At 41.8% G+C, this 27,728-nt stretch overlaps 1 protein-coding gene across 1 annotated transcript in view; it reads left to right on the top strand.

The window, feature by feature from the left end:
• LOC136874380 (uncharacterized) overlaps nucleotides 1–27,728 on the top strand; it is a 400,009-nt gene that overhangs the window by 203,593 nt on the left and 168,688 nt on the right. Inside the window, exon 2 of the mRNA XM_067148016.2 lies at nucleotides 19,788–19,834. Within this exon, the coding sequence (XP_067004117.2) occupies nucleotides 19,788–19,834 (47 nt within the window). The remainder of the gene's footprint in view (nucleotides 1–19,787; nucleotides 19,835–27,728) is intronic.

Below are 27,728 nucleotides of genomic sequence, written 5' to 3'. Positions count from 1 at the left end.
CAACAGATGTCTCTAGCTACTTGCACTGGTCTTCATCGCGCTTTAGCGGACATGATACTTATTCGAAGATTTATCACGAACATACTTCCCTTTACCCGATATAGTACCCATTGTATTCGTAATGAAATACACCTTTTTGTCGCCAGGTTTAGAGTTGATTATGTCAATTATTGTCCCAGCGACCATCCGCTTCGACACATGCCAGAAACAACCCGACGAAGTAGACGCGGAAAAGAAAGCGATATACAGTCAAACCTCGATCTCTCGAACCTCCATTACTCGACTCTTCAGTATCTCGAAGTAACTTAAATTTCCCGGCCGTTAGCCCCATTCTTCACGTGCATTTATTCCTCGATTACTCGGAATTCGGTTACACGAATTTCTCGAAGCAAACATTTGCTCCCTTGAAGCAAAAACGTACTCTGTAACTCGAATTTTGTGCGATATTAACTATGCGATACGGCGTTTGTGGTTTGTGGGGAACAGTGAAGAGAGGCTTACAGTAATGCTGGGAGGTAATAATGACGTGAACCGAAAAACTGAAATTTTCGAGTGATCGGGAAATCGGCGAAGCCTCTCTGTTTTTCTGGTGTGAATTAATTACCGGTCACATACGAAAGCAACCCCCGAAGTCGTGGATGACAAGCTCCATTTACGAATCTCGACTGCGTGGTATTAACGAGAAGTTTCAATGCGAAGGGAGGAAAGGTTAACCGTTACAAACCGAAGAGACTAACGGATCCCCCCCCCCCCCCCAAAGGTGTTATCGGTGGTATGTTTCTTGTTTCACTACTGTATGTACTGTACCCTGTCTTCTAAAAAGTTACTGTAATAAGTGTTATAATTAAAGTAATGCCATAAAATAGAGTTTGTATATTTTTAATTACTGTTAAAATAATGTATTCAGTAAAAGGCCGTAGATACGTCTGATTCAATCATGTGCTATACATGCTCAAAAATGATGTTCTCTATGTCTCGAAATTTCGATAACTCAAAATAAAATTTAACTCCCAAGGTGATTGGAGATGTCGGGGATCCACTGTACACCCATATTACATGGAGAAGTTCAGCTTAACATACAACTGGGAAGCGTCCCATTATTGTCTGCAAAACCATCCTAAATATAGTTTTGTTTAAATACGAGATGATGCAGTTTTGGCATCCCGTCTAAATATTTTACAATTTTCAGTCGTTGTAGAGTGCAGTACGTTGAATTTATAACTTAGGGGTGTAGGGTAAAGGGAGGTATATTCCTGGTTATTGGTTTAGTGTGTACCGGGCAAGTTGGCCGTGCGGTTAGGGGCACGCGGCTGTGAGCTTGCATCCGGGAGATAGTGGGTTCGTACCCCATTGTCGGTAGCCCTAAAGATGGTTTTCCGTGTTTTTCCATTTTCATCCAGGCGAATGCTGGGGCTGTACCTTACTGAAGGCCATGGCCGCATCCTTCCAATTCCCAGGCCTTTCCTATCCCATCGTCGCCATAAGACCCGTCTGTGTCGGTGCGACGTAAAGCAGATAGCAAAGAAAAAGTTTAGTGTGTGCCTAGCATTCGCAATTTTTCTTTTTTAACAGGGATGTTGCTCACGATTTAAGTTGTTAACAAGTGAAAGGGTGTTTCTGAAAGAGAGAGAGAGAGAGAGAGAGAGAGAGAGAGGGAGCGTGTGTCGCGTGATGTGTTTGCCTACTGCGGGGGAGTTCGTCTTAAGTAAACGCTTCCGACAGATAAGACAGATAAGTGCTCTTATCTTAGGCACCGGGCTCTTATCTGCTGACAGGCGCGTGCTGGTTGATATCCGCTGGAATTACCCACCGCCGAATAAGCCAGGAAAACATGCTTGGTTTTACTTTGCCGTAGTGTTGTACTGCATTTGAGATGTTGATGAATACGGTCGGGATTATAGGCATTAAACAGTTAAAATAGGCAGGCATATAGGCATTAAAATTAGTCAAAATAGGCACGTAAACAGGCTCCATTGTGTAAAATAGCAACCAAATAGACGTGAACATAATTACACTCAATGACTGTGAAAGGAATTTACAACTAAAAACTTCAATATTTTCAGGTAACAATCCTGTTCTGTTGGATGGAGAATGTTTCTGTGTTACGAGGAGGATCCTTCAAGTTCGCATGAAACGATGGGTCAAAACTTCAGTGAAGTCAGTCACACACACACTCTCTCTTTTTTTTGCACGACCCTATCATCCCTTTTCTTGGCAGCGGCTACCTACCCTGATGCTACAGTTTTTGCAATAGGGGATATTGGTTCCTACTATTATCAGTACACAGATCGGAAGTAAATTGCTTACCCCCTGTGAGTGGTGGACGCAGACGAAGACTACACCCACTGTATCCACTGCCTGTCGTAAGGGGCGACCTAGAGATGATTGTATTAGAACCATGAAACTATGTGTGATTAGTACCACCACGCGGGGAACACCATGGGCCGTTTTTACTTGCGGGTAGTACCACTATGTTAGATACCAAATCGGTTTGTAATTAATGCTCAGAATGCATTTTACAGTACCTATGATTCTACCACTATATGAGCGACACCATGGTTCTGCCTTGCCTCTGCTTAGTATGTGAGGAACACCACGGGATACTGTGGGTCCCTGTGGTTAGTCCACTTACGTGAAGAACGCCATAGGTTTACCTTGTCTGTAAATAGTGCCGCAGTGTGCGAAACACCATAGGTCTGTGTTACATGTGCGAATTTTATTACCTGCGAGTAGTACCATAATTTGTGGAATACCGCGAGTCTACGCTACTTTTTATTAGTACCGCAGGATGACGAATAGCATGGTTCTATTTTCCTAGCGATAAGTACCATTATGAGGGATCGATGACCTGCATTTTGGACCCGTTTCGACTACAAGCCTCATCGATTCCGTATTGTGCTTTAGAAACAGTCCCTTGGTCAGTAATACTATTGTTTAACGCTAGTTCCTGGGAATGTGGGGCATTGCGGGTCGGATCCACTGATGGTTTTAACTTCATATCCACCCATTCATTCTTCGTCCTCACGTTTTCGAATTCTGGTCAGTGGAGGATTATGGATTTTTGAATTGTCATAACATTTCGTATCATCAGGGGCCGATGACCTAGATGTTAGGCCCCTTTAAACATCATCATCATCATCATAAAAAAAGAAAAAATACAGTTTACTTTGCTCTGACACAGAACGGATCCTGTGATGTATCCCTACGACGGCGGGTTGATGCATGTGTCGATATGTAAGGCATATTGAACATTTCACATGGTATGCTGGCACGATTTCTTCCTGTTTTTTCCATGTAGGGCCTACTATGTAGAGTTGTAGACAATGAGTTCTGACATGGAAATAAAGCGTGTCTTGACCCATGTCCGTATAACATAGTTTCTTTCTCTACGTGTGAGGAATGTGTCCTGAAAGTTTGGTCGTTCCTTATTTTTACACTCTGTATAGTGCTTCAACAAAACAACTTGCCACAATATATAAGTCAGTAGGCCTACAATGCTACACTGAAATGCGATCCTAGTCCTCAGTCACTAAAAGGTAAAAGGGAGAAATGAACTTGAGGACTTCCGAGAATTCTCCTTATTGTTAGTGGGGTAGACATATGTTGACAAAACCGAGCTCGATAGCTGCAGTCGCTTAAGTGTGGCCAGTATCTAATATTCGGGAGATAGTGGGTTCGAATCCAACTGTCGGCAGCCCTGAAGATGATTTTCCGTGTATTCCCATTTTCACACCAGAAAGGCCACGACTGCTTCCTTTCCACTCCTAGCCTCTCCCTGCCCCGTCGTCGCCATAAGACCTATCTGTGTCGGTGCGGCGTAAAGCAAGTTTAAAAAAAAATCAAGATATTGAGAAATGAGAAAATAATTCTGTGGACCACACCAGCTAGAATATAATGCATTGATAGAGACTTGGCTTCTTTAAAAGACTGTCAAAAGTTATTAAATAGGCAGTTATACTCCAAATTGGTACGGACCCCTGAAATAGGCTTTTATAGGCACAATAAAACTACGGAACACTTGCTAAAAAGAGATTAAACCGGATTTATATCTTGAAAGCCTACATTTTTGTCCATAGGAATACAATAGGAAAATAGACAAAATCGCATCCCTGTTGATGAATCTCAACCAGTGGATTGTTTCATATCCGTCCAATGCTGCTTGCCTTCGGATATCGCGTTCATAATGGTTAAGTTTCTGGTAGGTTGACTTGAGAGTCGTCCGTCATATCGTCACTTGGCAATTTCATAGAGGAGTCAAAATTTCGTAGGACTTAATGATTTGTGCGCGCATGTATATGATCTGATGAGCGGACAGTATTATTGCAGATACTGGATTTGAAGAATACCAATTCAGAGGAGGATATACACGATGTATCCGTGATGATGTTACAACTTTCAGGGATGATGGAAGACGGCAAATTAATCGGTTTGAGATAAGTAAGCATATACCGAAAACGATCGCATCAAAAGTTAAGCAAAATACTACTCATTTAAATCCGTTTACATGCATATGTTTCACAGTCTGGTCCATTTACAACAATGGCGTCCCCCCTGCGTCAATGCAGGCATGGCGTCGTCGCACAAAGTTCTGTCAAAACCATTCGAATATCCCCAGTGTCGTTTGAATAGCATCACAGACAGCGAGAATTCATGCCGAGAGATCCTCTTCAATATCGACAGGTGTCTCATACTCAAGGCTTTTCACATGTCCCCTCAAGAAGGAGTCAAGTGGGGTGAGATCAAGTGAACGAGCGGGTAAGAAGCACCCCGGCGTTTGTCAAGAACGGACGTACGGTACACAACTTGGATTATCAATCACGTTTGACTCCAACGTTTCCGGGCTACGGTTCCTCATCTCAGATTGGTCCATTTGCTGTCCTCCGCCATTCCTGAAAGTTGGTAACATCATCACGGATACACCCTGTATAATAGTGTGGGGCTGTATGAATGACCACAGTTAAATGATCCTCGGCGTTATACTACCAGGTCTTTAGTGTGTCAAATTGAGTAATTTTGAACACACACATGGACTGTCCTTGACATGTACCGCTGACAGTAATTTTGAGCACACATGTGAACTGTCCTTGACATGCACCTCTGACACACCGGACTCTCACCCAGGCCTTGGCGTACTGTAACTATGAGATCGGTACCGAACTGCTACCTCCATTCTTTGGTGTGAGCACTTCATTCATCGTACTAGTATTTACTCGCGTTTTAGTATATTGTAGGGTTGGTAGTAAATGAATTGGCTTTCCTAGTTTCTTCTGTAGAAACTATTGTTCAATTTTCTTCCGAAAATGAGCGGCAAGTATAACACAGAGATGCTCTTTCAATTCTTTTAATAGTGTCCCGGGTTCGATTCCCGGCAGGGTCGGGAATTTTAACCATCATTGGTTAATTTCGCTGGCACGGGGACTGGGTGAATGTGTTGTCTTCATCATAATTTCATCCTCATCACGACGCGCAGGTCGCCTACTGTCCTTGACATGTACCGCTGACAGTAATTTTGAGCACACATGTGAACTGTCCTTGACATGCACCTCTGACACACCGGACTCTCACCCAGGCCTTGGCGTACTGTAACTATGAGATCGGTACCGAACTGCTACCTCCATTCTTTGGTGTGAGCACTTCATTCATCGTACTAGTATTTACTCGCGTTTTAGTATATTGTAGGGTTGGTAGTAAATGAATTGGCTTTCCTAGTTTCTTCTGTAGAAACTATTGTTCAATTTTCTTCCGAAAATGAGCGGCAAGTATAACACAGAGATGCTCTTTCAATTCTTTTAATAACAATTTGCGGTGAAACCAGGATCGTATAGAACTTTTAGTTTTTCCAGTACTGCGGGCATTCTGAAACGCGTTGGCTTTATTCTTTTGAGCAGCATATACCGGGTGAGTCCGCTGCGCCTGACGTTTCTGCTTTTAAACATCCCAACGAACGTCATTGGGGTGATCGTCGATTTTCCTTTGCCATATACCGTGCTACAGTCGCCTTTAAAGCACTTACTGCGCCATCACTGCACGACTTTTGCGAAAACATGTATGTGACAGGTATTTACACAATACATCCAACTGTAATACGGTTATGTAAAATGTATGCATACGTGCCAAATATAAGTTTTCGATTGGTTATGAAATTATCGCTAAAAGCGATGGCATACTGATAGAAAACGTGTGTGAGTTTGTGAAGCGGGACGTAGTTTTACACTAAGTAAGCTTTCTGATAAACTGCAGGCAACAGTTACCGCGGTGCAGTGTTGACGCATGTTGCGTTGTTAGGTCAGTTCGAATCCCATGAGCAATAGATATATTTTTCACATTTTAAACTTTGAGAATCAAATACAAGGCCATTCGTGTCACATTCGACCAATAACATGCATGTTGAATGTGTAGTGGCCTGACACTTGGTGTAGCCTAATAGTCGCTGGTCATTTCTTCGCTATCTATTCAACAGATGAGTATGTTGACATGCACAACCTGGATTCTGTTCACTTAGTTTATTGAACACATTCGCAATGCACTGCCTATTGACACTTCTGAGCGGTTTTCCTCTTTTGTGCTTCAGTACACACGATGGTCCTACCTCTTGCTCCATTTTTCTCACTGTGAACACTGACTCACTGACTGCTGGAAGATGCAACACCTTATTTCCACGCTGTACAGCTTGGGGCTTCCCCCCACCTCGAGAAGACTTCCAGTATTACACCACACCTTGTGCCTTCATTTCTCGTTATTTTATCACTATTTTATAAATAAGCATATGCAAATACGTATATATACACACCGGTATGTATAATAACCATATTGTAATTTGATTACGAACTCTTCCAAACTTTCTACATGTAACAAAGTAAAATCAATGTGACGTACTATTTTTCTTCGAGCTCGCATGCAGTCGAGTGAGTGCGACGGTTGCTTCTCCATAAACTATGTCTATCTCCACGTGCAGAGGCAAGGTGCTCCGCTTATTTGTTTACATCAGGATTAATCTCTTGTGAAAAGAACTGTAGGAGGGTGGAGCAACGTTCACGTACAACTTCGTCACTTTCCCGAACAGGCCCTGTTAGAGAGGCACCAGTTACGTCCGGTGAAACTGCTGAGAGGGTTTTGGACATTTTCCGGGAGAATCCTCAGACGAGTACCTGGCCAGTAGCACAACAGGACAACGTCAGCCAGTCGTCTGTTGTAAGGATATTGCATTCCAGTTTTTTTCGTCCGTATCACCTGCAAATACATCAAGAACTCCATTGTCGAGATTTCGAAACTCGTGTTGATTTTTGTGCGTGGATACTGACGCAAGTGGCAAATAATCCAGCGTTTGTATCTCACATTTTATTTTCGGACGAGGCACTATTTCATAATAATGGCTCTGTGAGTCGCCTTAATATGCACTACTGGAGTGTTGAAAATCTCCACTGTGTAAGGCAGGCAGCATTTCAGGCACGATGGGGAGAAAATGTCTGGTGTGATATACTGGGTGATCACCTAATTGGACCATATTTCTTTTGAGGATCATTTGACAGGAACCCGGTACCTACAGTTTCTTCAAGACCAACTACCATTGCTGCTAGAGGATGGCCCCTTGGTGAGCGTGTAACCATGTGGTATCAACAGACGAAGCTCCCCATTACATGTCAGCAGATGTTCGCAACAACCTGAATGTTACACTTCCCGGTCGATGGATAGGAAGGGAAGGACCTGTCACCTGGCCTGCTAGATCGCCCGATTTGACGCCACTGGACTTCTTCCTATGGAACTGTTTGAAAGATGTAGTGTTCCTATGGAACTGTTTAAAAGATGTAGTTTACGCTCAGCAGCCGGAAAATCCTGAAGGCCTTCGAAACCTTATTACGGAAGCCTGTGAATCCGCAACTCCTACAATGCTACAAAGAGCACGAATGGCAGTTCAACGGCGTGCTGAAACTTGCATTACTGCAGAAGGCTATCTATTCGAACACTTACTGCGCTAACAGACTGTTGCTCAGTCAAACGGATTCACACCCCCAACCATTCTATCCTCGTCCAGCCCTGCTTATAAAACGTCCATACAAGCAGCCCTAATGGCCTAGAGCAATGCGAAAATAATAGGAAAATAAATGAATTAAATAACCCACGACATGAGGGCATTCGGATACATTGGGTCTGTGGATGATTCTCGATTACAGGCTCAAGTGAGATTCGAACTCACCTACCAAACACAGCTGTATTAACAGCATCGCACTTAACTTATTCCACCACGGCGACTCCAGCGAGTAGGTTTCCAGAAAGCTTACTAGATGGTGTACTACTTCCGCTTCACAAATGCACACACGTTTTCTATCAGTATGCCATCGCTTTTAGCGTTCATTTCATACCCTACTGAAAGCTCATAACTGGCACGTACTTTTTACATAACCGTATGACAGTTTTGATGCAATGTGTAAATGCCTGTCGCATATACTACATGTTTTTGCAAAGTAATGGTTCAGTGAGTGATTAAGGGCGTTTGTTGCTTGGTATAAGGCAAAGAAAAATAGACCATAACGACACCAGTGCCATTCGGTGGGATGCCTAACAACATTAAACGTCAGGCGCGTCTGACTCACTCGGTATGATGTGCAGTACCTTGATTTTTGTACATGCGATTGTTTCAGAACAGTCTTACTTTTAATTTTTTGCATGTTATTGATACGAAACTAGAGATTCGATAGATAGTATTAAGTGAGAACCGTAAAATTGTATAGTTTTAAGCAATACAAGCATGTTGAACCGTTGACATTCCTTTTGAATGTATGCATGAATGTATGTCCCAAAAATAATCAGTCTGGTTAGCGGATTAGTATCGTTGATCCTTATTTTCTGCGCATCTCAAATAGTATTCTTGTTGTATATGTTTCCCAGGGATTGATACAATAAACAATTCGAGATATAATCTTACTAAGTGTACCGGTAATAGAATCGACGACTTGCTACTCGAGATTAGAACCACTTATTTCTATTTCTAAAATATAATTATTAGTAATATGACCCTTATACTACAAAGCGAAGGCGGGACAGGTTTTTCTCTGGGTACTCCGGTTTTCCCTGTCATCTTTCATTCCAGCAACACTCTCCATTAACATTTCATCTGTCAGTCATTTATCATTGCCCCAGAGGAGTGCGACAGGCTTCGGCAGTCGACTCATTTCCTATCCTCGCCGCTAGATGGGGGCTTCATTCATTCCATTCCTGACTCGGTCGAATGACTTGAGGCAGGCTGTAGATTTTCATTTTCATGACCCTTATGCTGCGTTAATTCTTCGTAGTTCGAGGCATACATTGTTAAAATATGATAAAACTGGATTTTTCTCAGTATGGTACCATCAGTATCCAAATGATTTACCGGAGTTACATCTATTTGCATACTGATAAAAAAAACTTGGTGTTAATATCGATTCATCGAACAATTCCAAGCGTTAATTTCTGGTGCTTTCATGTTGTTGACGTCCAAATATTCTCGGCACATTAATTTCTGTGACTCCGTCTTTATATATTTTATTTTGGTACTAATTCGTTGTACATTTCAATGGTTACCTGAAGTCCCCCGCCCCCTTTTTCTTTTTTTCTTCACATTTCTTTCTGAAATAAGGTATTTGCTTACTTCATGTTCGGTGTTTATCTTTTGTAAGTTTTGGTATTTAGAGTATAGCGCGTCTCTGCCTTAGACTGCAGTGTGCAGTTTAATGGGCACCCAGTTTGTCTTTCCAACACACTTATTGTACCATTAGCGTTGTGTTTGTCTTTTCGCGCGCTGCCGCCAAATATTCATACATATTATATATCGAAGAGCCTCCGTGGCTCAGACGGCAGCGCGTCGGCCTCTCACCGCTGGATACCGTGGTTCAAATCCCGGTCACTCCATGTGAAATTTGTGCTGGACAAAGCGGAGGCGGGACAGGTTTGTCTCCGGGTACTCCGGTTTTCCTTGTCATCTTTCATTCCAGCAACACTCTCCATTCTCATTTCATAGCATCTATCACTCATTACTAAATCACTTTGGGAGTGGCGACCCCATCGTACTAATAGCCTACATCTGATTCATTCCATCCCTGACCCGGTCAATGACTGGAAAACAGGTTGTAGGTTTTCATTTTCATTAAATATTGAAATATAGTTGCACCAATAGACGCTTCTAATAACACGAACTGTTCTGACCATTTACTTTCCGGGGTAACGTGAGTATAAATAGAATATTAACCGTAGCATTTTTCATACGTAACACGTTGTCACGGTGCAGTGTAACAAACAGGTTGAAAGAATGTTGCAGAGGAAAAAAAGCAGAGTAAGGGTTTCCGAGAAGAATTATCTTATCTCCCGTATACATTGCCTGTAACTTAATGACACAGACAGACATAAACAAATCGCTACTGATACGACAGCAAGATGTAATGAACGTCTGGTTCTCTTTGATTACGGAGCTGCGAACACCAGCCCATAGTAATTCAGGGCTAGACAAGTGCTGGTGTTTCTTCAAAAAATAAACTTAGGTCGTTTATAATATTTTTCACGCTTCATCCGCTATTTAACATTAAAAACAAAACTCTGTTTTAGCAGAGCAACTTTTCGAAGTATATATTAATTCAAAAATGCATTTTGGGGTTTTAAAATTATTTTTATACTGTATATTAAATGTAAGGAGCTTATCCACCACACTTCTCTAGTAGTAGTAGTAGTAGTAGTAGTAGTAGTAGTAGTAGTAGTAAACTTAGTAGTAGGTCTCTAGTATCCGCATGTATTGTTTTAGTTTTTAAAAATGTTCCAGCTGGATATGGCAGCTACTTAAGTCCTTTCGGCGTGGAGTGTATTAAGACATGTCAAAAGAATTACGTGCTAAATTTCCTCATTTCAGTTTCTGTCACACCTTTCGTTTAGACAATGGACAATGGAAGGTGAAGCATGCAAAATGCTCAGTACTGGCAAACTGCAAGGGAAGGAAACATTAAGAGTGTTACATTATTTCTAACATTTCCTTAAGGCCATCAATGTGAGTAATGTAATGAAGGAAGCCTCCAGAAGAACATGGCTTTCTGAAAGAGTAATATGATCCTTGTGCTTTGTAATTATGTTCATTTATTCGTAGTTCGAGACATATGCATGTTAATTAAAATATGAGAAATAATCATCAATAGTCAAATTATTTACCGGAGTTACATCGTTTTGCATAATAATTAAATACAACAACAACGAAAACATCTGCTAAAGTAAAACCCAACAGGTGAAAAGCTTTTAGGGATTTCCTATTCAGATGAATCGTGGGTAGTCCGGCTCCGCGGCTGACTGCTTAGCATGCCGGCTTTGCATCAAGGGGTCACAGGTTCGATTTCCGACTGGGTCGGGCGTTTTAAACCTTCATTAGTTATTTCCTTTTGCTCGGTGACTGGGTCTTAGTGCCATCTTCACCATTAGATTTCATCCGAGATGCGCCCATTCCTCACAGACACTGAGGTCGTCCATGAGCGTTAATTCGAAAGACCTGCACCACGCATCTCCGGATGCCATCGCTATTATTATTATTATTATTATTATTATTATTATTATTATTATTATTATTATTATTATGTGAATATGGGACTCATTGTGACTAAAGATTGGAAAGAGGCACCCATTAAAATTTATCGACGGGCAACCGAATGGAATTGTCTTCCTTTTTCCCCCTACTATTGCGAGCTAAATCCTATAGAAAAGAGTATAGGTTTAACTGAAGTCGTACGTACGACTCAACACAACTCTCAAGTCCAAAGATGTGGATACCTTATTAATACACGGTTACGTCCACATATCAGTTCAAAATCGGGCGAACTATATGGAAAAAGTAAAACGAAATGAACTATATCTCTCGAAGACAGACACACTCCTAGATACAAAGAAGGTTAAAAAAAAAAAAAAACCGTCCTCAATCACGTCATCAACGCCACCCAAACCCATTTGAACTATCCTCGGCACTAGCGGGGGGGAGTGCAACTCGTGTTCATGGATAGTAAGGTAAGGTAATTCACAGGACGTATTTTATTACGTATTCATGGTAAATTAATATTTATCTAGTTATCCATATTATTCGTTCTTCTTCTACCGCTTTTCTCACTCGTTTGGGGTCGCGCTTGCGAACTGTCTCATAAATGTGGATTAGTGGTGTAGTAAACAGACAAGAAAAAGAAAGAAATAATAATAATTATTATAATTATTATTAAGGAGCCTCCGTGGCTCAGACGGCAGCGCGTCGGCCTCTCACCGCTGGATAACGTGGTTCAAATCCCGGTCACTCCGTGTGAGATTTGTGCTGGACAAAGCGGAGGCGGGACAGGTTTTTCTCCGGGTACTCCGGTTTCCCCTGTCATCTTTCATTCCAGCAACACTCTCCACCTCATTTCATAGCATCTGTCAATCATTAATAAATCGCTTTGGGAGTGGCGACCCCATCGTTTTAAGGCTGGATGCTCTTCCTGACTCCAACCTTCCGTGGAGGGATGTATTTGCTATTGCATGTTTCTGTGGTGGTTGGTAGAATGGTACGTTGTGTGAATATGAAGAGGAGAGTCGTGCTGGGACAAAGACATACACTGTCTCCTAACCAGAAGAGTTAATCAGACGCAATTAAAATCACCAACCCGGCCGGGAATTGAACCCGGGACCCTCTGAACCAAAGGCCTGAACGTTGAATGTTCAGCCTTGGAGGTTTAATGAACTAGTAATCAACTAATCATTTAATTATTTATATCAACTAATGAATAATAAAATTTATCTTTAACGCGTGTAAACAAATAAAGTGTATTTATGATTTGAAAGTTCAATGTCGTTTGTTAATGCCATAATTCAAGGAGTTCAGTTCAACTTCCGAATCCTTAGTCCCGTCATGCCGTAATAAAAATCCGGCAACAGTGTGAGTGCGCTCCACTTGTTCTGCACTGTAGAGATGCGCTGTAGGTGAAATGTTCTGATCAATCGCACACACGTCTGATAGTTCTGTCCCATAGACGAAACATCAACATAATCTGTCCCACTTCGTGCCGACTGACATGTGAGTTTAATTACATTTATCCCATCATTGCTACTTATCATTGTAAACAGTTGAAGCGTGAGAATGATTCATGATGTGATAAATGTTCCCTTTCTTCAACGAAGAGAAACTGGTTACTATTAAACATAATTATAAAGCGGAGAAATTCTATTTGCGTTAAGTTCTGGAACAACGCAGATATTTCGTAGTTCTCCAAATAACTCAGGTTGTTTATAGACATTCCTTGTCGCTGAAATTCTCAAAATGAATAACACATTGTATATTATCTTATCATGTCTTTAAAACATACATTCACAGCACTTCTTATATCTAGTGGAAAGTATATTCTTAGCGCTGTATAAGGAGCTGGAGACATAATCAAGAACGTGAAAGGTTTGTTGTAAGTTGTTTTGAAATGGTTGGAATGAAGCAATACTTCAGTATTGCTGATGGACGTATGTTCAAAATAATCAAGTAGCTTGAAGTCTAATGACCTTTATGATATATTCAGTTGTGACTGGCTACACCTGTTGAAATGCACAGGGTTATCGTGACCGGTACTTGTCTAGTGACCCCTTGTTCTCACATAAATGGAGATAATTCGATCCCGCCTACACCAAGTATTTAGCAAGTCACGCCCATACTTTCCAGTTTTGAACAGTACCAAATGTTGTAATAGATAAAGTATAAAAAAAACGTATGTTATTAGTAATAACTTACTACGTGTGCTGTGCTGTTTTGAGTGTGCTTACGCGTGTTCACTAGAACTAAAGATTATTTAAATAATGCATTTTATTTGAATTCGGTATCGTATGATTGTCCGGCATGCATTTATTTAATCGCTATGAAGCAGGCTGTTATGAGGATTCAGTGACGAACGAGCTGTGTTTACGTCCTTGGGAGATTCTTCTTGTATACTGTATAAAATGTGTATGGGGAAGTCATTAATAGCTTTATAACATAGCCATGCGTGCTTAGGCTAGTACTAAGAGAAAATCAGGGAGCGAAATTTCAGATATTCGATCGCAGACTCCTGTGGCCATCAGCAGGTATTTTAGTTTAGGTTTCTATCCACTTCGTATAGTTGCTGAGATAGCCTATTTGAATTTCCGTGGTATCTGACAAGGTTCTTTACCAAATAATTCCAGTAATTTTTATTGCTGTAAACAGGCAGTACTACGGATTTGCATGCACTACCCGCACAGATGTTAGTGTACATGGAGCTGAAGACCACAGTATCCGTAGCCTATAAAGGATAGTGACAAAAACGTTTGAACTAGTCTCCGAAGGATGATGAATTATCTTGCTGAGGATAAGCCACTTTCGGAAAATCCTGGATTAATGATTTATCGAGTAGTTTCATTCACTGTATACTGTATACTTTTGATGCATAAAAATACGTATTTGTATATAATTTCTTATTATTATTCTCCTCTTCCACAATTGAAGCTGGCTCTAATTTGGCTTTGGCCCACTTTTGATACCAGGTGCCCTTCCTGACAGCGGCCTTATGTGGAAGGGCGCATTCACTCTTGCATGTTTCTCTGGTGGTTGGTAGTGTGATATGTTTTGTGTATACGGTGGGTGGGTATTAAGGCTAAATCAAACATTCAGTCTCTGAGTCAGAGGACACCGCTAAAAATCCCGCCCAGGCTGGGAATCGAACCAGTGACCCTCTGAACTGAAGGCCACTACGCTCACTTGTACAGAAATGTTCATGAATGTTGCTGTATTTTATGTGTTCAGGAATGAAATAAGGCATTTGTTTTATATTTCAGCAGAAATTTCTGTTGAACTCTTTCATCCTTTTGTTGTTGTTGTTGTTGTTGTTGTTGTACATGTCCTGAAAGGAACGTGAAAATTGTCACGGAATTAATGTTACTTAATTATTTTGAAAATTTAGAACTTTTACCAATGCTTGCGTAACTACATCTCTCTTCTGTGAAGTACTATTACGATACCACAATAAATTGCTTTCTATAATAGATACTGAAAGTCTTAATCTGATTTTGCTCGTGGTTTAACGTCGCACCAACACAAGATTTTTACCATGGTGAGATTGGAACGGGGAAGGAAGCGACCGTGGCCTTAATCAATTACAGCCTCATACTTAGTCAAAATTATACACTCATATTTGACAAATGGGAAATTTTATGTTTCCTGTGAGGGGGAGAAATCCACCCCTCGGGCACTCAAAGCCGGAACCCCACAGGGGGAAGTTCTTTCCCCTACCCTCTACGACCTGTATGTGAACGATCTTCCAACCTATCAAGGAGTGGATGTCCGCCAGTACGCGGATGACACTGCGATCTACACCTCCTGAGGAGAAATGACCCTGCCCTCCTCGCACTGCAACAATGGATTACGTCTCTCTAGGAGAGGTGTGTACGAAATAAGGTGAAAATAGATACCACCAAAACTCGCATTATTTTCACCAAGCATTGGTCCAGATTTGTCAACTTACTATTAATAATGTCCCACTGACTTGCAAACAGAATTAAATACCTCGGCCTAACTATGGGCAGAAGTTTGTCCTGGAGATACAATATAGAACAAGCCGTACAACGGGTGAAAGCTTTGAGACCTCTGCTAGGAAGTAAATATATATCTACAAGTATTAAAAGAAATATTTACCTAGCATGTATCAGGCCCATCCTGCTGTATGGTTGTGACACCTGGGGCTATATTCCTAAAAATCCATTTTCAGAATTACAAGTTTTCCAGAATAACACATTCAGAATGATGACCAAAGCCACCTATACTGAGATCTAATAGATACGAACCGAACTTCGTATTCCGACTACTAGATCTCACATTAACAAAATAGTAAAGATGACCAAATCTAGAATTCTCCGAAGCCACTCAACCTACCCTGGCATCCTACTCTCAAAACGGGTCGTAAGGAACAAGAAGCCGAACACACGTTTTAAACACCGCGGCCCTTGGCTCACTTACGACCTGTTTTAATAGGAAAACGCAATTCATTTTTGGTCTTTTCCAAATTCAAACCACTCACTAAATTACACTCATTATTAAACCCCTGAAAAAAAAAAAAATTGAAACGAACCGTTTGTTACGAACGGAGGCCCTTCCCCAGTCTCCCCCCCCCCCCCCAAGCTCTCAGACTCAAAATTTTAATTCAGTGTATCAGCGAAGAGGGAGTTTCTTCTCTTACGGGAGGCAAATACGGCTTCTCAGCCAGGTCGATTTCCCCCCGCCAGTGCAAAATCAGAGATTTTTGTGAGTCATCGGTACTTCTAAGGGCATAGTTTTCACCCTGGGACTCTCACGTACTCGCCCTCAATAAAAACAAAACAAAAAGCACTTGCTTGCTATAAAAATGGTAAAACCAAGGAAAAACATTTTCAGGGCTGCCTATAGTAGGTTTCGAACACACCATGTCCCGAATGCAAGCTAACAGCTACATGGCCCGAGCCGCGCAGGAAACTCACTCACCGGGTTGGTTGGCCGTGCGGTTAGGAGCGCGCAGTTGTGAGCTTGCATCCGGGAGATAATGGGCTCGAACTCCACTGTCGGCAGCCCTGAAGATGGTTTTCCGTGTTTTCCCATTTTCACACCAGGCATATGCGGGGGCTGTACCTTAAGGCCACGGCCGCTTCCTTCCCACTCCTAGGCCTTTCCTCTCCCATCGTCGCCATAAGACCTATCTGTGTCGATGCGACGTAAAACAAATTGTAAAAAAAAAAAAAAAAAATGGAAACTCATTCAGATGTCTTAATTTGTATTAAGAAGAATGATTATGAACTAAAATTTTTCTTTTGAGGTGTCATGTGCAAAATGAATTATTTTCTGTCATTAGCATCGTATTGAAAGAAAATTATTTCTCTGTACTGAGTGGTTCAATGGTTATGACGCTGGTTTCTGAGCTCAAGATAGCGAATTCGATCCCGACCAAGTCTGGCGGTACGCTCATCTGCAAAGAAGAAACAAAGAAGCACATAATGAAGGAACCATCGCAGGGGCACGTAAATGGGTGCAGAAGATAGTAGTATAAATAAAACTAAAAATTGTGCCACATCCAGCGTTGACTACAGGGTAATTTACAGTTACAGGATGCATGCACATAGTACGATGTTAGAACAACCGTAGCACGGTGGAGCATGGAAGCATGCAAATGTCGGATGTTTTCCTGAGGAAGATCCAGCACAGCTGCAGCAAATGGCCCTCCAAATCTGCCTTACTCGTCTCTGACCGAAGTTGCCGTTCAATCTGGTCCTAATCGTTCTCGATGTGCGAGAGTTCTTGAGAGTTTGTTGGCCAAGGAAGCATGTTGGTATTACGAAGGCAGGCCAGAAATACCCGTGCTGTGTTAGGCCGGACATTATCCTGCTGGGAAATGGATTGTCAAGCTGCACCAGGAAGGGAAACCTACACGGTCGCGGAACTTTCTGGGCATCAGGGTCCCTTCAGTCACAACCAGTCGGGAGCGGGACTCGTAGGAAATTATAGGCCTACACACCATACCGTGACACTTCTCGTCGGGGCGGTGTGTCGCTCTACAGTGAAACGTGGAACACTACGCTGACCAAGACGGCTCCAGACTCGAATTCGGCGGTCGTCCATACCAGACAGAACTGTGATTCGTCGCTCATCACCACTTACAGCTATTCCGCTAGCAGCCATGCTGCCCGTTCCTGGCAGAAGTCCATACGTGCTCGACGATGTACTTCCGCGCAAGCCATCAGCTTAAACGCAAATAGAACACATATCATCCCATGAAGGTGCTGTGTAGCAACCTTCGTTGTACTCGCGCGATTCGTTCATGGTAGACATCGTACGGGACACCGCGACGACAGATCCTGCTCTGCTAGTCGTCTGGATGTGGTACTGCTGGTCACAGGCGTATCCCCAGCTGCAATAACGCCCGTGGAGTGTTCACGGTCTGCTGCAAGGTGGAACGATCCTCTCTTCTGGTAGTCTGCCGGGGTCGACCCGATCCTTCTTGACGCTTATGTATAGTCTCACGTCCCCACTGCGTCCATCGCTGACGCACAGTGTAATCAGAACGGTTCAGGTGGCGAGCAATGCGCCGAAACTTCACCTGCCTCTCTTAATCTGGCGATGCCATCATTCTCAAACTCATCTAGCTGATCAAAGGTTTGTCGAATGTGCCGGCCGGGCATGCGTATTGACTCAGCTCAGCTCTGTGGCTCATACTCCTCACACTGCAACTAAGCCTTAATTGATGTGTTGCATCAAGGAATGAGAGAGGGACATATAGGATCTTTTAAATAAACCCAGACCGAGCGCATGATGTTTTTACTCTGCGCTACGGCAGCTTTCTCAGTGGAACTTAGGTCGCACGCGGTCGCCCCGCTTTAAGCGTGTATCTTACCTTATAAAAGATGCTGTAAGTGTTGTCTTTCCTGACTTATACCCCTGTAATGATCCTGATTTCATTCGTAATGTTTTCTTTCAGTTCCTACGCTTTTCCTTTCAGTTTACACTATAAGTAAAAATCGCACACTGCATTTACTGTCGTCTCGAAAAAAATAGGCCCAATTATTCGTCGTGCACTAACAGCACACCAAACACCAATCTTCGTATCATAATGAGGGGTTTCATAAACACCATTAAGATTTTCTGCACACCAATAGCGAGAGTTATGACTATTAAGATGAAACCAGGCCTCATCCAAAAAGAATACAAGCTGTGGGTCGAACAAACGACCATCAGTGATGCAAGATGCCACTCACAATATCTCACTCTTTTGGCTGGATCAGCAGTTTTTAAACAGCGTTAAAACTGTTTGTGCGCGCGCATTTAGTTTTATTGAGCACTGAGCCAGTAGTTTAAAATTTGTTTCATATTACGTGAATCTGTGTTTGTGAAGGTGGCACTTCACCGGGAAATACTGAACAAATGCATCGCGTACCCGTCGATGTGACTCGTACTTAAAATAACTGTCTCACCATGTTAACAGCTGAGATTCAGACTGGCGTTTGCTAAGTCGAACACGCGCACGCTCCCTGCAAGGTTAACAACTGTGCGCGCGCCTCCTGTGCTGCTGCTTAAGTCTCGGAGAGTTGAAACGCCGCTGGACGGTCTAGGTTTATGTGAGAGAGACCCTGTGTACGCCATCTAGTGGTACTTCCGCGCAATGAGTCAGAATTAGACGCAAATGGGACACATGTTGGCATATGGTGATATACGTGGCATTCTATGTTGTGCTCGCACGATTCGTTCATGATGCGCATTTCTTTTTCAATTGAAAATGCACCAGCCTCTTTTCGGTAGAGTTACTGATTCGTAAAATTTCTCTGGGGCAACATTTCCGGTATTTTGACGTCTCCAAAAACAAAAACGAAAATATGTGATTATTTGGACATAAAACCAATACCATGAAAATGAAAACCTACAACCTGGTTTCCAGTCATTGACCGGGTCAGGAATGAAATGAATGAATCATATATAGGCTATTAGTACGATGGGGTCGCCACTCCCAAAGTGATTTTATTAATGACTGATATATGCTATGAAATGAGAATGGAGTGTGTTGCTGGAATGAAACATGACAGGGAAAACCGGAGTACACGGAGAAAAACCTGCCCCGCCTCCGCTTTGTCCAGCACAAATCTCACATGGAGTGATCGGGATTTGAACCACGCTATCCAGCAGTGAGAGGCCGACGCGCTGCCGTCTGAGCCACGGAGGCTATTATAATAGAATATAATAGAATATGCTTTCTGTTAAAATTAATGTAGGAATATTTAACCGGAATACTAACAACTTTCTTTGTATGTTGCAGAAAAACCTGGCTTCCAGTCGCCCTATGGCACGATGGACAATGGCATGGTAAGTATTAATCTTTTATATTCTTCTTTTGCGCAAAGCACTATGCTTCAGTACATTTTTGTCTTTATATTTTAAGTCACTTTCCTCATCTTCAAAAGCCACTAGTGTAATAAGTCTAGTCTGTGTGTTTTTTAAAATGTATTTACCAACATTCGTATCTTCTGCTTGAAATACATCAGACTGAGTGGCTCAGACGGTAAGCCCAAGACTGTGGTTTCTAACCCGCCTAAGTCCGCTGGTGTCATAAGGTACTGTACTCAACTATGCCAGCATCGTATCGGTAGAATTGCCGGCATGTTAAATAATTCATCTGCAGCAAAATTTCGGAACTTTGGCGTCCCTGAAAACCGAAAAACACGTCAGTAGAACATTTTTACATAATGATGTTGCTTAAAATGCGGAAAATAATACATTAATAAATACCTTTTATTGTAGACAGCCGAATCATTGTAATAACGCCTTTTCGATACTACTATACGAAATGACCTATTTTTACAAACTCTTGCTTAAAATTGGAAATATTTGTTTACTCCTGTTATAAATATTTCAGTTTTCAACATAATCTTTGTACAACCTTAAGTTTGAATAACGTGTGTAATGGTGTAGAACACAACAATTTACAAAAATCAAGTCCAAAGCGACCAGTTTTCATTATTGTCACTATTGTAAATATGTCTGATCAGATGTTATTCTTTTTTGCCGGGTTTAGTAGCTCAGACGGTTAAGGTTATGGCTTTCTGAGCACAAGTTGGGAGGTTCGATCCTGTGATATTTGAAGATGCTCAAATACGTCCGCCCCTTGTCGGTAGATTTACCGGCACGTAAAAAGAGCTGTGGGACGAAATTCCGGCAACTCGGCGTCTCCGAAAACCGTAAAAGTGGTTAGTGGAACGTAAAACCAATAACGTTATTTTCTTGTTATTAGCTGATGTACGCGTGTTTCGCTACGGAATTCTGCATTGTATTCACAATATTAGTTTAAGTAGTGCACACGTTGTGAGCATTGCATAGGTCTTCACGTTAGATGTTACCCCAGAAACGCATCTTTTCTCATGTGAAGACTGGATTAGGGAGTTTTCACCATGATGGCAGACCCACTTGCCTACTGCCAGGCTCAATCAAGTGGGGCAGTTTTTGTTATAATGGCACACACTTTCCACCGGCCGTTTCACATCCTCAGAGAGAGTGTCTTTGTGGTTTTCCCATACTATAGGTCATTACATTGATGGCAGTAGGAATTTAAAAGCAATGCTGTCAAATGAAAAACCGCACATTTTCTCGCTTTTAACGAACAGTACTGCACTGCAGATCTAACAGTCCAGAGTTCCAGAGCTGGAATGATGAGGGCGCAGACAGCCGTGAACACCCCCCTGCCATTATTCCGTTAAGTGTGCACACTGCTAATTCCAATCAGCGCCTCATAGTAGGGCTCGAATAGCTGGAATACTACGAGTATAAAGAACCAGTGTGTTACGTACCAGTAGCGTCAGAAAATTTATGAACCAGAGGAATGGTATGCTAAGGAAGAAAGTTATCGAACTCTCCAGCTACTTTCCGCCAATATTCCGGCAGTCTGTTTTACTCTGTACTAGAGATGGGTGAAAAATAACGTAGCAGTTATTTTGTCACAGTTACATGCCTGTCACTGCTACAAATGTAACGAGGACAATAAATAACAGGTTACCGAGTAACGACAACAGAATAACGTGCTAGTGAAAACAGTAACTGGAAAGTGCGAACTGTCACTAGTAGCACCTTACAGACACAGAATGTGACCTTCAGATTTCAAATAGTACTCATGTCTTCCAAGTGAGAGCGCTTTCGTAGGAGATTGCTTTAAGTCAAATACACTGTAGTGTATAATATACTCTATAGTGTGTATGTTTAAGTTTATGCTGGCATCTGATAACTAAAGTGTAAACTGTTATGGCATATTCAACTGCTCAGGGGTAATCGTTGAATCAGACATCGCGCAGGACTATCTACATTATAATATTGTTATAAGTTTCATCCGTATAATTTTTCTTGTACCGTCAGTAAATTAGTATGCTAACTTTCCATATTGATATTATAGATAACATAACATAACATTACTTCATTTTACTTAGTCGATCCTCTTGTACTGGTTTGTTTCGAGGTTTGGTGGACAGATCATCATGTTTTCTTGTCTTCTATCCTTGATCGGGGCATTGTCAAACTCACTCCTCTAGATTTAAGAAAAGATGCTATGTTTTCTTCTCATTTCATCCGTTGTCTGCCTCTCGTTAACTTTAAAGCAAATAGGAATGCGTGTTTTGCTGCACCGACTTTCAACAGTATAGTGATGCGTGCGCGCATGTGCGAGTGAATGAATGGGACTTTGCAACACAGCTGTAACGAGACAAGCTTGAATCCGTGACCAGCCTGTGACCAATAAGAGGTGAGTAATGTTAGACTATATTTTTAGCTGTTACTTTTCACAGTTACTGTAATGTAGCAGTGACATGTAGCAGTTACACGAAAAATAACTGTTTGTCACACCTTTACTCTGTACGAAGCTGTAATCCCATCTATCGGAGATGAATTGTGACAGAAAACACAAAGCACGTCACTACAAACAATGGTCGATGTATTGTTGATCAATTTTATGAGCTTTCGATATTGTAGGCCTCCACATATAGTTTTCTTCCGACTTTGTGATATTAGGGCATGTAATATAAGGTAGTCTTTCTTTCACGACTCCCTCTTCTCTTATTCTTCAAGTGATCGTTCCTTTGCGATTTTCCCTCTCAATTTTATAATCATGTTCATAATTTTTCTCGTCGATATGGACCGTTGACCATGCGTTTTTACACCTGAGGACAATCATGACATCGCCAGTTAACACCACTGAACAATATTTCCTTGTCAGCAATGCGCAACGTTAATATGGACTAAGCAACAAAGTCTAAATTCATCTAAATTCATGAATTCTCTTATTGTATCGTTCTACGATGCGATTTTATTTGACGTAAATAAATATCACACGAGAACACGTTCACTTCCTTGTATAAATTACTTTATTTACACTGTACGTCACAACACACAACTATACACAGTAGCAAATGACACTATATACAACACTCAATAGCGGAGTATCCTGAAGTCGATTCTGTCAAGTACAGATATCAACAACACTGACGCGCGCACTTTAACATACTCTCTCTTGAATTCACCGCCTCACTCACTTCAGTCCAATATTCTGACTCCACCTCGGAGCCCAACAGTCACTCCCAGTCCATCACTTGCCTGAGTCCCAAGAACTAAGAACTGCGAACTTAGAACTAAGAACTCACTTCACTGACTGACTGACTGACTGACTGACCATTTGATCAACCATCTAGAAGGATCGACTTCTGGAACAGTTCTTACGACACTCTACTGAAACACACTCGAAATATCGATCGACCAGCTAGTCGAATGGGTACTCGAATGTTCTTTCAATATTTAAAAATGTACATGGAAATATCTACAACATTCGTAATGTCTGTACATGTATCTGGATAATAAAACCTTACAGTAAGTTTCCAGAACCCTTCATATACACCAAATAAAGTACAATAAGTCTAACATACGAACATTATGGAGTTTTCTACCGCTATGGACTCTATAGATTTTTAGGTTATACAATACGTATTTGAGGTTATAATTTTATACTACATATTTACGGAGAAACCATATACCAGTCATGTTTAACACTTAATCAAAGATAATTTAGCCTTAAATAAACTCCAATTAAAATATATTAAACATAATAATTGAAGGTTTTACACCAGTTACGATGTCGTACCTACGACAAAATTGTTCCCTTGTGTGGTTGGGATCGGCCTTGCGTGTCGTGAGAGGCGACTAAAAGTCGACCCAAGAGCCCTGAACTTGGGGAAACGTGGGGTGGCGACCACGGGCCCTTAGTTGAGTCCTGGCATTGCTTCCACTTACTTGTGTCAGGCTCCTCACTTTCATCTGTTCAATTCGATCTCCCTTGATCAACTCTTGTTCTTTTCTGACCCCGATAGTATTACGTATGGAGGCCCAGGGAGTCTTATTTTCACGTCCTTCGTGGCCCTTGTCTTGCTTCGGTCGATACCGTCATATTTCGATGTGTCGGACCACTTCCGTTTTTTCTCTGGTTAGTGTTATGTAGAGGATGGTTTCCCAGTTGTACTTCCTCATAAAACAATTACCACCACCACCACTCTTATCATAGTCATTACGGTAAAACTGAATAAGTCATAAATGATCGGAAATTGTATTCTCTATAACTTTCGATAGTACAAATAACATAGGTATTTAAAATTTAAATTGTAGGCGTCTTACCCTAAAATACCATTTCATCCAGGATGAATAAAATAATTTATAGCCTAGACTGTAGTTACTTATTCCCCAACTTTACATACCGATTTACATTTAATTCTATTTACCCATTTTCTCGTGGCTCGGCGTTAATATGGACATAGCAACAAAAAGTTCAAATTCATTAATATCTCTTATCATAGCCGGTACGGTAAAAATGTATAAGACATAAATGACCGGAAATTGAATTCGATACAACTTTAGTTATGTAGTATTTATCGGTAGGGCCACTAACAACATAAATATTTGAGAATTAAATTTTAGGCCTTCCTCTAAACTGCCATTTCACTCAGTGTGAGTAAAATTATTTATGCCGATTTACATTAAATTCTCTTCAGTTATTTTCTAGTGGTGTGCATACATACGTACACAGATACACTCATACAGACAGACATTACGGAAAATGTTAAAAACTGCATTTGCTTGTTACTGTGGGCGTGACCGATACAAAAATACTGACTGTTCTTTTTAAATTCTGAGCTGTGTAAAACAGTCTTGTACTTCTTTCTTTCTTTCTTTCTTTCTTTCTTTCTTTCTTTCTTTCACCGAGCTCGATAGCTGCAGTCGCTTAAGTGCGGCCAGTATCCAATATTTGGAAGATAGTGGGTTCGAGCCCCACTGTCGGCAGCCCTGAAGATGGTTTTCCGTGATTCCCCACCAGCCCCAAATGGTGGTGTGTACCTTAAATAAGGCCACGGCCGCTTCCTTCCCACTTCTAGCCCTTTCCTGTCCCATCGTCTCCATGAGACTTATATGAGTTGGTGCGACGTAAAGTAACTTGCAAAAATGAAAAGTCTTTCTTTCTTTCTTTCTTTCTTTCTTTCTTTCTTTCTTTCTTTCTTTCTTTCTTTGGACCTCGACGGCATCTAATTAGGTTTCGGTCTCTCTCTCTCTCTCTCTCTCTCTCTCTCTCTTTTGGCTCTTTTCCCTTCATATTCGAACGTTCTGTAGGTCGCGCGATTCAGGTCGAGTAGCTGTTGGGTTAGGAAAATTGTACGTTTGATCCCGTCTTTCGACAGTTACGAGGATGGTTTTCTCGTGATTTTATTATCATTATTAACTAATTTTTCTTCTGTTCACAAGAGAGAGTACTTAAACCATACATCAGCTAATTGGTTGGCTATGTTACCAGTTGTGTTGATGATGATATAATTAGAAATACAAATATAAATAAAATGAAATACGCCGCGACTAAGAAGAACTGTCGGTGAAGGGAAGTAAGTTATGGAAGAGTGATTCCTGATTTTAAATCAAAGATACTTCTCTAGGAAACCAGCGCGGAGCTGTACTAGTACGGTACACTAAACTTTAAACTCTAAACCAGCGAGAGACTGAGATGGAGAGACGTCGGGGACGCGACCCCCAAACAAAACATGGTATTTATGACGTCATTAAGTTAACTGGCTGAACAGCAAGCAAAACAATGGCCAGCCGTGATGTGCCTGTCTGAGAGAAGAGGCGGTGGATAAAACAAGCTGCACTACACACAGTCATGATGGAGTTCTCAGAACAAGAAGAGATTTATTAATGCTCTACTTTAAATCCGTGGTATCCGTATAACATTACAGAAGAGTGCTGCGGATACTGGAAAATGGTGACAACCTATAGCTGTTGTTGATTCATTTTAACAAAATATACATTAAACCGCAATAGCACTACAGTTTACCTGTAATATTTCTTTGACAACACAGTAAAAACACACTTTCATCATACCACTGTTTTATGATGATTATTTTTGGGCACTGAACACGTATCGACCGGTAAGCGTGCCCTTCATTATTCATATGTGTATTTAGAGTGTTAAAATATTTCGTTGTTTGTTCAACCCTTGTCCCGTTTTTAACTATGAGGTGAGATGAATCTGTCGTGGCGTGTTTTTATGACCGGATGCCCTTCCTGACGTCAACCTTATTAGAGCAGGTAATGAGATGAAATGAATGACGTGATATATGATAGTAGGGAGAGGGTGAAACCCGGTGCCGGCACATAGCCTACTCATGTCGAATAGCACCAAGGAGTCTGCTCAAAGCTTAACGTCCCCATCCGACAGATGAATCACCATCAACAGCGTCATATGCCCTCACTTGTTATGAGCACTGCGGAAAGGTTTGAAATTTAATCCAGGCTTTTGGCACGCAAACTAGTGATCAGAAATTGTATACCGCCACCTCCCCTACCCTACCGGTCAACATTCTGATGGTAGACGTTTTTCGACCAACGGGACTCGAACCCGCTAACCACGGTGTCAGACCGTTTAGGCTTCAACGCCTTAACGATCATGGCCACCGGTCGGGCTAGTGTTAAAATATTTTGTTATTTTTATGTATGTTAAAGGGAATTCAACTGTGTGATTCGGTGCCGTGGGTAAAAATTCGGAGATGAGGTTTTGTTATGTAAGTTTTCTGATCTTATGGCTCTTGTGTACGTTTAAGAATATGCGTTGGTTGGTAAGGTTTGGGTAAGGAGGATGATGACATTTGTTTCGAAGGTTTGCTTTTGTGAATTGCTGCTGAAATGTATGTCGCACGATCCCCACGAACACTTGAAAGAACGTAATATCACGCGTAAAAAATTCAGGAAGAATAGTTAGAATTCAGGCAAGCAAGGACGTATTTGGAGGGTGGGATTAGGGGACCTCCATAGCCCCCTCTGAAATGTTGGTGCCGTTTTGAATGTTCGGTTTATTTACGAATACAAATTGCCCTCAGTTTGATTGGCGCTGTCTATGCAATCATATAACGAAAAATGGTATAACAATATAATTATACAAAAAGCAATTTAGTATTTTAGTTTGAATTTCTGTGGCAGCCCACAGTGATCTGGACTCAAGAGAGTAAACACTGAGTGGCCAAAATTCACGGGAAGGGGTGTCCCATTAGAAAATGTGCCGTATATGACCTCTGAGCGCTGCGGCTAGCTGGGGCGTTGCTGAGCAGTCTGTCACAGATGCCAGTGTTGTGAAAGTTGCAACACATTGCGTGTTAACCGACTTTGAGCATGGGATGATCATCGGCGCATGGGTCATAGCATTGCGGAGATTACAAGCGAATTCGGGTTTCCGAGATTAACAGTGTCGAGGGTGGATCTTCAATATCACAGAGATAGTGTTACCACCCGCGTAATCCGCCGCACGGGAAGACGACAGGTGCTTTAACGAACGGACGTCACGTCGCCTCAACAGAACCATACTGGGCGCTCTACGGGCTAGTATGAGCCAGATCACTGCCCAGTTGAATGTTGGGAGTCAGAAACCCATTTCTACCAGGACTGTAAGTAGGCAACTGCACCGCCATGGGCTTCACCAGCCGACGACCAACTCGTGTACCTTTGCTGACACATCGACACAGAGCTCAACGACTTGCATGGACCCATGAACAGTGCCAATGGACCATGGAGCAGCGGCGGCGTGTGGTATGGTCCGATAAATCCCAGTTCCAGTTGTATCGAACTGATAGGCGCGTGAGAGTGTGGCGTATGCCCCATGATGCTGTGGATCCTGCTTGTCAACAAGGTTGTGTCCAGG

This window comes from Anabrus simplex, chromosome 5 (assembly GCF_040414725.1).
Source record: "Anabrus simplex isolate iqAnaSimp1 chromosome 5, ASM4041472v1, whole genome shotgun sequence".
Taxonomy (NCBI): domain Eukaryota; kingdom Metazoa; phylum Arthropoda; class Insecta; order Orthoptera; family Tettigoniidae; genus Anabrus; species Anabrus simplex.
The sequence above is the reverse complement of the archived record's forward strand: the minus strand, read 5'-3'. Positions and strand labels throughout refer to the sequence as shown.